Here is a 10,492-nt window from a genome sequence, read left to right on the forward strand (position 1 = left end):
TTTAAAGTCAAGTACTCAAATTAACAAGACCACAATAGTCACAAGATCAAAAGTGTAATTTTCTCTTAATCTTAATTAACATATCTAGTTAATAAGAATTTATTTTGCAACTGAATAACCATCTCTTGGCAAGAATATTTCCATCTATTCCATAGGAGTGTCTTCCCTTGTTTTATTGCATGCAATGACGTGACAGGACCCAAATGAGGAGATGTGGGCACGTGATCTCAGACGGACAGCAGCACGTAGCTCACGTGAGTCCATCACTCCGCCGTTAGAACACCAAAACAGTCTGTTTGCCGGTTCTTCCCAGTGGTGGGGGCCACCGACCTTAACGGACTTCCGTGTCAATGTAACGGCCTCAACGTCCCCTAAGTTTCCTTGACGGTCACTTGGTATTTTGAAGCCGTTAAGTTCCGTAAGTTAGTTAAAATTTATTGAAACTGGATTTCCTGATAACGGATGCCAGATTAGCCAAATCCCGGAATATAGTTAGTAGTTACTGTTTTCCTGATAACATATGCGCTTCGAATACTCCTTTGTTTAAATCTAATTGTGCTATACATATTATTTATGATGAGTCGAAAAATTTCAATGTGTTCATTTTTTAAAAAAAAAATTAAAACATATACCCATTGGCTAAAACTTGTGCGAAACAAGATCCATGAGACAAGTCAGGTGGTAGACAATTGGTTGTGTAAGTATCACAATTTTAATTATAAGTATTACAATATTTATCATTAGTAATAATCAATTTTTACCCTAAATAGTATCACAATTTCACATATATGTATTATAATATTTATCATAAGTGATGATTTGTTTTTAATTCAAATTGGTATTAAAATTTCTACAATAAATATTACAATTTCTTTCAAAAGTAGCATTTCACATATAAGTATTGCAATATTTACATTAGAATTACACTTTGTAAGTGTCACAATTTCAATTACAAGTATTACAATATTTATCATTAGTAACAATCATTTTTACCCTAAACAGTGTCACAACTTCACATATAAATATTATAGTGGAATGTTTGGTAAATAGCTATTAGCTGATAGCTGTTAGCTGATTGGGTTAGTAGCTACGTTTGAATAGTTGATAGCATTACCTGATTGTAGAAAGATATTTCGTAAATTAACTATTAGTTGATAGCTGATTACATGCAAAATGACTTTCTCAAACAGCTGATCAAAAAAGTTGCTTTGAGCAGTTTTTTGGAGCAATAATTAGTTGTTTCAAAAAGCTAATTAATCAAACACTCATATTGAATGTTTAACCAAATCAAACAGCTAATAGTGATCAAATAAGCCAAAATTAGTTGATAAGCTAACTATGTTACCAAACATGGCCAATATCTATTATATGTAACTGTTTATTTATTTGAAATTGATATTAAATTTTCTGTAATAAGTATTATAATTTCTATCATATGTAACCATCAACTATCTTAGATCTACCCCGTCTCACAGATTAAGATCCATGAGACGGTCTCACACCAGTGTGACTCGTACCCATTTTGATTGGAAGTGTACCGACTTTGGTTAAAATAAAATTAACTGAATTTTTTTGTTAATTGGTCTGTGACCAAACTTTTTCAGTTTGGTTTGTTGTATGTGATTCCCTTTAGTCCGTAGCGCTCGCTGGTGAAACAGATTAGACGAATAATCCTTTATATAATAAAGCTATATGGTTTGGAAAATAATTAATGTTACAATTAATGCCACAACATCCTTTATTATATATATATATATATATATATATATATATATATATATATATATATATAAATATAAAAACACAACATTTAAAAAATAAAATAGCTATATATTATATAATCATATAAAAAATATACTTTTTTTTTTTTTGAAGATGAAAAACTAATTCATTAAGTCATGAAGAAGAGAGTCCACAAGAAATGATGGGGGAGAATCTATCCATTCCCCGCAACGTGACACAGAAAAGGCCTCCCTAGCAACAATATGGGCGGCACTATTCGCAGATCGCTTTACACAGTAGAAATCTACATCTAGAATTTCAGAAGCTAAAACTTTAACGTCCTCAATTAAAAAACCAAAACTAGAATTAAAAGACTGTGAACGTAAAGCATTAAAAACAGTCTGACAGTCCGTTTCCACATCAACATCTCCCATTCCAGTAGTCTTTAGCCAACTCAAAACCTCTCGAATGCTTAGTGCCTCTGCCTCCTTAGCCATAAAAACTCCTGGCAACCTCACGTTCTTAGCAGCTAGAAAAACACCATTATCATCTCTCAGCACCCAGCCTACCCCCATCTCATTACTTTCCTGCCTGAGTGCCACGTCCGTATTCAACTTCAACCTCCCCCGCGCAGGTCTTGTCCAGGTCACACAACTCGACTGCTCTTGATTCGTTCGTGTACCCTCATTCGCATTCCTCCAACAATCCAGGAACACCATAGTCCTATGCAGCACCATATTCATATCAAAGACCACACCCTTCCACACACTATCATTCCTGCTATTCCACACACCCCAACAAGCCATTAGAAACTTAGGCAGAGAAACAACATCCAACAGATTAATAGCCCAAAAAAACCAATCACTTATACTATTACCAGCAAAGCTATTGATCTGTGGCCATCCCAGCTTAACCCAAAGCCGGGTCACTTCAGCACAGTAAATAAACAGATGTAGGGCTGATTCCTGCACACAGCTGCACATATGACAATTCAAAAAGCATTCAACATTTCTTAATTGGAGAATATCACGCGTAGGGAGATAAGCAGAAGCCAGTTGCCAACAAAAATTCTTCACCTTCGGGGAAATATGCAAGTTCCAAATCTTACTCCATGGGCGATCATCCGCAGCCACCAATGTGAGATGCTTATAGCAAGATTTAACCGTATAAGCACCTTTTTGATCCCATTGCCATATCCACTGATCTCGTGGCCTTCGAACACTAACAGGTATGTTTAAAATCAAGTTAGCATCGCGAACATTAAAAACATCATAAACACACTCAATATCCCATCCAGTACCATGCATATTCATCAGAGAGGACACCGGAGCCGAACGAACCGATGGATGCAAGTCTGTCTCCACATACGGATTGTCATCAACCAGGAGCCAAGGGTCTGTGCCTATAGTAGTCTCACACCCATCACCAATAGCCCTTCTGCACCCCTCCCTCAAACAACTTTTGACCTCCAGCATGCCTCTCCATACAAAAGAAGGATTACTTCCTTCCCCAGCATCAAAGAAATCACAGCTAGGGTAGTAACGTGCCTTAAACACGCGAGCCAACAGACTTGTGGGGTTGGTAATCAATCTCCAAGCTTGCTTGCCGAGTAAGGCCAAATTCATCTCATGCATGAGCCAATATACTTTTGAAAAATAAAATAGCTATATATTATATAATCATATACAAAACGTGTTCAATTAGAGTTTAAATTTACACATACAAAATTTGAAATTTGCTTTCTAAATGTAATTATCTTAGTTATTATTCGTATTGTGAAAATTATAATATAGATGAAATACAATTAAGAATAAATCAATGTAATTATGTAAATTCTCTCTATAAGTTTATTTGAATATGCACATAATTAGAGATTATATTAACCATACAAAATTATAATTATAATTTTAATTGTAATTTTGTATTCTATAAAAATAATAAATACTTGACCAATGGAAGCTCAAAAATATTATTATATTAAATAATTTAAAATATTTTAGTTTTTCTATTTTTTATTTATATTTATAATAACATAATTTTTTCCCGTGCATCGCATGGGTGAATTACTAGTATAATATAAAGAGCAAAACAGGGAAAAAGAAAGACAAAGTGTAATAGCAACAATTTTATACCAACCAGTACACAAGGAATATATATAATTACATTTCTATCGAAAAACAATAATGATTTACATAAATTTGACCGTTATGACCGTTACATAATCAAGCCATAATGTCCACAATCAATAATATTTATAACATTCATCATTGGACATTATCTTACCATAATCATGCCTTGTTAAAAACTCGCTAGAAAAATCATGTGGGAAAAGAAAAGAGTACATGATATATGGGTAAAGCATGTGTTGTTTCGATTGCCTCATTAAAAATCTTACCCTAAGAAAATTATGTAGGAAAGAACTTAGTTAAGGGAAAAAGAATACAACGGTAAAACTTCAGGGTTCTATCTTTAGGATCACAAGAGTATTTTGATCTTCTGGACCAATAAATCAATTGCACATAGATGTTTTTGCTTCCCCTAAAAACAACAATCTTCCTAATCTACGCATACCAATTTTATGAACATATTTCTCAAAAGTAGACGTAGTTAGAGACTTAGTGAACAAATCTGCTAGATTGTCACTAAACCGAACCTTCTGAACGAGCATTTCACCACTCTTTTGGAGTTCATACAGGTAAAAGAATTTAGGTGTAATGTGCTTTGTAAGGTCCCCTTTAACATATCCACTACTCATCTAGGCAACGCATGCTGCATTGTCCTCATACAGGACAGTGGAGATATTATCTATACTTGATAATCCACAAGAGCTATGAATATTATGAATTAATGACCTCAACCATACACATTCTTGTGAGGTATCATATAGAGCAATGATATATGAATGATTAGATAAGGTAACTACCAGTGTTTGTTTAACAGATCTCCATGAAATAGTAGTACCATCACAAAGAAATATATATCTAGTCTGGATCTGGCATTGTGAGGATTATATACATATAACCAACATCCGAATATCCCACTAATGTGCCCAGTTTGTTTTTCTCAAATATGAGACCAAGATCTTTTGTACCTTGAAGGTATCTGAGGATACGTTTCACACCATTCTAGTGTCTTCTAGTTTGAGCAGCACTAAACCAAGCCAACAGGTTAACCGAAAAGGCAATGTTAGGTCTAGTGCAATTAGCGAGATAGAGAAGTGCCCCAATGGCACTTAGATAAAGGAAATTTGGTCCCAGAATGTCCTCGTCATCTTCCCTCGGTCTATAAGGGTCCTTATCAACTTCAAGAGATCGGACCACTATTGCAGTACTTAGTAGATGAGATTTATCAGTATAAAATCTCTCTAATAGTTTATTTATATATTTAGACTGGTGTACAAAAATTCCTTCAGGGAGATGCTCGATCCGCAGGTCGAGATAGAACTTGATTTTTTTTCCCAAGTCTTTCATTTCAAATTCATCTTTCAAACATAAACATGCCCTAGCGACATCTTTGTGTGTTCTAACAATGTTTATGTCATCAACATAGACGATAGATACGATACAGAAACCATCGGATGATTTCTTAATGAAGATACAAGGACTAATATCTTTATTCACAAAATTTGATGTGAGAATATTTTTTTAGGTTTGATATTTGGTATAAATTTTTGATATTTTAGAGTGGATCGAAATGGCATAATGAATCCTAAAAAGAAAGATAATAGAAGCAGAAAAAAAAGAGCCACTGACGCATCCTATATATAATAAAGCTATATGGTCTTGTGAAAATTGAATGTTTGCATTTAATTTTCACAAGACCATATAATTTTAAGATGTGAAAGTCTTGTGAAAATTAAATGGTCTTTAAGATGTGAAAATTACTTTAAGATGTGAAAATTAAATGTAACATTTAATTTTCACATCTTAAAGCCATATGGCTTTAAGAAGCATGCATGCAACCCCAAAGTCTATAGGTTTGAAATTAATATATAGCATAGCTATGTGGCTTAATATTTAAGATTGTTGATGTGCATATTGAGGACTACGGAGACAAAGATGCGTTATTCGTGGATTCATCGGATACTATCCAACAACACTCTCCAACTTAATTGACGTGAAGTAGGCTTAGTAACATTAATTAAGATTATATTCTCGAATTATTAGTTCTCATCTTTTATTGATTACACACTTAATTCGATAGTATTTAAAAAAAAAATCAATGTTCTAACTAAGATTGTGATTTTGGTCTTTAAAGGTCAATTGTATGTTGCTACATCTAGAGTTAGAAATCTCAAAGGTCTAAAAATTTTGATCCGTGGTGACTCTAAAATTGTAATTCAATTACTATTGTAGTTTACTAAGTTCTTAAAAATTTATAATATTAAATACTATGTACTAAATTTTTAATATAGTTTAAGATTTGTAGTAATCACCCACCTTAAATATTATTTTAATTGTAAATATATTTATGTTCATAATTTTATCATAGGAATTCACACATAATAATTATTAAATAACAAAAATTTTATATATGAATAAATCTCATATAGTGTATATTTTTATAACATATTTTCCGTGCATCGCACTGGACAAATACTAGTTAGAAAATAAAGAGCGAAACAGGAAGTACATGTGAGTTGAAGTCGGTATCAAAATGTAATATTGAGTTACGTTTATGATTAGAATGGTACGGTTGTGTCAAAACTATATAAATAGGCAAATTATTATGTAGATCATGATTCACACAGTGTTGTGAAGACCATAAAAAAATACATTTTTAATATATTAAAAGTACATTATTTGTGTACTAAATGTATATATTATATAAATAATGTACTTTTAGCACTGAAATAATATATATTCATTGAGTATAAGACACATTTTAAATATACTAAAAATACATTATTTGTGTACTGAATGAACATTACTTGATATTATACAAAATAATGTACTTTCAGTATTTAAATAATGTATTTTATATAAACAAATAATATGTTTTTTATTTATGATTCACACAGCTGTGCGAATAATGTTCCATACAATAATGCTCTGATAGGTTATATACCCCGGATCTGTGTTCTCGTTTGTAGTCGGGTCGGGATCAAGCGGTTCAGATCTCGCTATGGGAGTCGTGGTCAAAGGTGACGGGTCAAACCCGGGATGAGTCAAACCCGCCACCTCCTAGACCCTATAAAAGGACTTTTAATTTAGCCCTCCTAGTTGGGGGATCCCTCTTTGGACACTCTCTCTCTATGCTCTCCCTTCTCTCTTCATACATCTACATAAAAGAACACATTTAATAAGAGAAGGATTTGAGCTATTTCTCCTTGTTCATATATTGCTTACATACATATACATATTACATACAGTACATCCAACCAATACCGGGGATTAGTACTATCATGCTCCCTATACATAATCCATGAGTACTTTGCAAACAAACAGCTCCTACTTGGTTGGGCTAAAAATATTGTGACCACAATTATGGGATTCCAATCTTTTCATCAATATAATCAGTTCTGTTTTTATTACTTCATTCCTTGGGCCCGAAAACAGTCTACCAGCCCATCATTTGAGGATTGAATTGGTTTTTATATCGTGCACTAGCCACTAGGGAGCGTATTGCATTGTGCGCCCTGATGTAAAACGACGTCGTTTCAGTTTTTTTTTTTTTTTTTTTTTTTTTTTTTTTTTTTTTTTTTTAATTTCGCTACCATATGTTGGCGGTTAATTTTCTTTTAAAAAAAATTCTCATGTTAAAAAATGTATATAATTTTATACTAGAATACACATATTTGTATACATTTTTTTTTGAAAGCCAAATGAATCAGATTGCATTAGCCACTAGGGGCAGAATAAAAGGAGGTGGAACATCCCTCCAGAATGAGCGTTCTGCCAAAGCAGATACATGTTTAGATAGGGAGTGCGCCACATGATTGGCCTCCCTATTAATAAATAAGACCTGAGAACCGGGTAAAGCATTTAACAAATGAATACAAGATAAAAAATGAAACCAAAATAATTGCGAAACGAACTAGCATTACTAAGACTTGTAACCAAAACTGCTGAGTCGGTATAGATTTCGCCACCTGTGTATCCGTTATCCTTCAACCAAGAGAGGGCTTCACACATTGCCATAGCTTCCGCCAATAGGGGGTCATATGGGCACGACAATGGGCCATTAGCCGCTGCCACAAAGGTAGAATTAGCATCCAATACCACAAATCCAAATGCTGCATAGCGTTCGGGGCCGTGGAAACTGGCATCAACAAAACACCGGCTTGAGGGCGCCGAAGTCTCACCAGATGCATGAGACTGCACTGCCCGGGTGCTGTTCTCTCCATAAATCCGTTGCTGGCTATCCACCCATGAAGTCCAACTCGCCAAGCATCGCCGAATGAGCATCGTTGGCAGAGGCACGGCAGATTCCCATACAGCCGAATTCCTGGCAGTCCAAATACTATGAAGTATGCCACAAATTTTCCATTGTTGCTCACGTGTAAAACCCGTAGTACCACCAAGCCATTCCTCCGTCCACTGTATGAAATTCCTGTTGGCAAAAGGGGGAATTTGAAACTGAGAAAGTTGCCAAACATTAATAGCATAAGGACACAAGCAGAATATATGCATGACACACTCCTCTACTAAGCCACATAACGGGCAGACATTAATAATGTCAACCCTCCTAATCAACAAATTATCCAGGGAGGGCAATATATTCGATAAGGCTCTCCATAAAAAGACCTTCCATTTGGGTGGAACCTGTAGCTTCCAAACATTGTTCCATACCGGTGCCGGGTCGAGATTCAAAAATCCTAACCTTTTGTACCCATCTTTAACCGAATAACAACCCCTTATTCACCTTCCTAGTACCATATATCTTCATACTCCATACACACCGGCAAACGCAAAATCAAATCTACATCCCGCGGATTAAAAAGGTGATGCAAGATCTCATGGTTCCAGGTTCCCGTGTGGGAATCAATCAGGTCCGAAACACGCATAGGGTGGGCGTGATCCACCTGATCAGTTTCAATGTATGGATTTTGGTGATCCGGGAGCCAAGGAGCCGTCCAAACCTGTGTAGATGCTCCATTACCAATCCTGCGCCTACATCCAGATTTTAATAAATCTTGACTAGCCATAATGCTTCTCCAAACATAGCTCGGGTTACCACCCATAACAGCCTCATAAAAAGATGTAGTCGGGAAATACCTTGCTTTGAAAACACGAGCCATTAAAGAAGTGGGGTTTGTTAGGAGCCGCCACCCCTGCTTAGCCAGTAGTGCTAAATTAAACTCATGTAACCGTTTAAAGCCCATTCCACCATGCTTCTTGGGTTTACACATCCTATCCCAGGCCAACCAGTGTATGCTGCTACCCTGACCACCATGCCCCCACCAGTACCTGTTCATTAGTCTCTCCAATGAAGCACATAAAGTGATCGGGATAAGGTAGATGCTCATAGTGTAGGTTGGCATGGCCTGTGCAACACTCTTCAACAGAACCTCCTTACCAGCCTTAGACAGCAACCTCTTGTTCCATGACCCGAACCTCTGTCTCAGTTTTTGCTCAATGTAAGCAAAAACCGCCCTCCTGTTCCTGCCAACAACAGATGGCAATCCCAAGTACTTCCCGAAATCCTCAGCCTGAGAAACAGTCAAAACCCCTGAAACAAGATCCCGCATACCCTCGTGAGTATTCCGACTAAACGAAATGTTTGATTTATGAAAATTCACCGACTGGCCAGAAAAGGACTCTTAAACACTTAGGCATCTCTTTACTTCCAATGCTTCCTGCAGATTAGCTTTAAAGAAGAGTAAACTGTCATGAGCAAAAAACAAATGTGAGATCGGTGGCGCCCCCGGGCCACCCTGCAACCATGAATTAGGCCCTTTGCCTGTGAATCCTGCAAAAGTAATGATAGACCTTCTGCACAAATTATGAATAAGTAAGGTGACAAAGGGTCCCCCTGCCGTAGTCCCCTTGTAGGTACAGTCTCTTCTGTAGGCCTGCCATTCACCAATACCCTATAACGCACAGTTTGAATACACAACATAATCAGTTGTATCCACCTTGCATCGAAACCCAGACCCAATAACATATCACTCACAAAGGACCATTCCATCCTATCGTAAGCCTTAGCCATATCAAGTTTCAACGCAGCCCACCCTACCTGGCCTAATTGTTTCCTCCTCAAGTAGTGTCCAACCTCAGACGCAATCAGAATATTATCCGAGATCAACCTACCCGGCAGAAACGCACTTTGTGATTCTGAAATAATACCCTTAAGCAAGGGTTTCATACGATTCGCTAACATTTTAGCCATGATCTTATAAATGACATTACACAGAGCGATCGGGCGTAAATCAGAAACATGCTCAGGAACACATTTTTTAGGGATCAATACTATGTTCGCATCATTCAAACAATCAGGAAAAGATGACTGGGATAAACAATTTAGCACAAAAGCAGTGATATCCTTACCGATGACATCCCAGAAGGCTTGGTAAAAACCAGGATTCATGCCATCCGGCCCAGGGGATTTATCCTTGCCCATCGAAAACAAAGCCGCCCGTACCTCCTCTGGCTCAAAAGGACGTAAGAGATCAGCATTCTGAGCGTCAGTCACTCGAGCCCGCATAGAATCCACCCTGAAAGGCTCAGGGGAACCTCCCGAGGCAAAAATCTGCTTATAATACGAAGTAACCAGAGACTCCAAAGCCTGACCCTCCTGCTAAACCCCGTTGTCACTCTTTAACTTCTCA

The 10,492-nt window shown here is 36.5% G+C and overlaps 1 protein-coding gene across 1 annotated transcript; it reads right to left on the reverse strand.

Annotated features, from left to right (window-relative positions):
- Window positions 1-7,551: 7,551 nt before the first annotated feature.
- LOC109184096 lies at window positions 7,552-9,412 on the reverse strand. The gene is made up of 3 exons (XM_019334137.1): window positions 8,598-9,412; window positions 7,782-8,409; window positions 7,552-7,686 (listed from the first exon to the last, which is right to left on the reverse strand). Exons 1-3 carry the CDS (start codon window positions 9,410-9,412, stop codon window positions 7,552-7,554), a joined length of 1,578 nt encoding a protein of 525 aa, XP_019189682.1.
- Window positions 9,413-10,492: the final 1,080 nt, after the last annotated feature.

Source organism: Ipomoea nil, unplaced genomic scaffold (assembly GCF_001879475.1).
Source record: "Ipomoea nil cultivar Tokyo-kokei standard unplaced genomic scaffold, Asagao_1.1 scaffold1250, whole genome shotgun sequence".
In the NCBI taxonomy this organism is placed as follows: domain Eukaryota; kingdom Viridiplantae; phylum Streptophyta; class Magnoliopsida; order Solanales; family Convolvulaceae; genus Ipomoea; species Ipomoea nil.

Bases quoted from the DNA above. Each gene is read 5' to 3' on its own strand.
- LOC109184096 (XM_019334137.1), bottom strand. From the start codon at position 9,412: ATGCGGGATCTTGTTTCAGGGGTTTTGACTGTTTCTCAGGCTGAGGAT. The intron at 8,410-8,597 runs GTACTAGGAAGG...TTTGTTGATTAG, and splicing joins ATGGAGTATGAAGATATATG to GAGGGTTGACATTATTAATG. The intron at 7,687-7,781 runs GTTACAAGTCTT...CCCGGTTCTCAG, and splicing joins ATACCGACTCAGCAGTTTTG to GTCTTATTTATTAATAGGGA.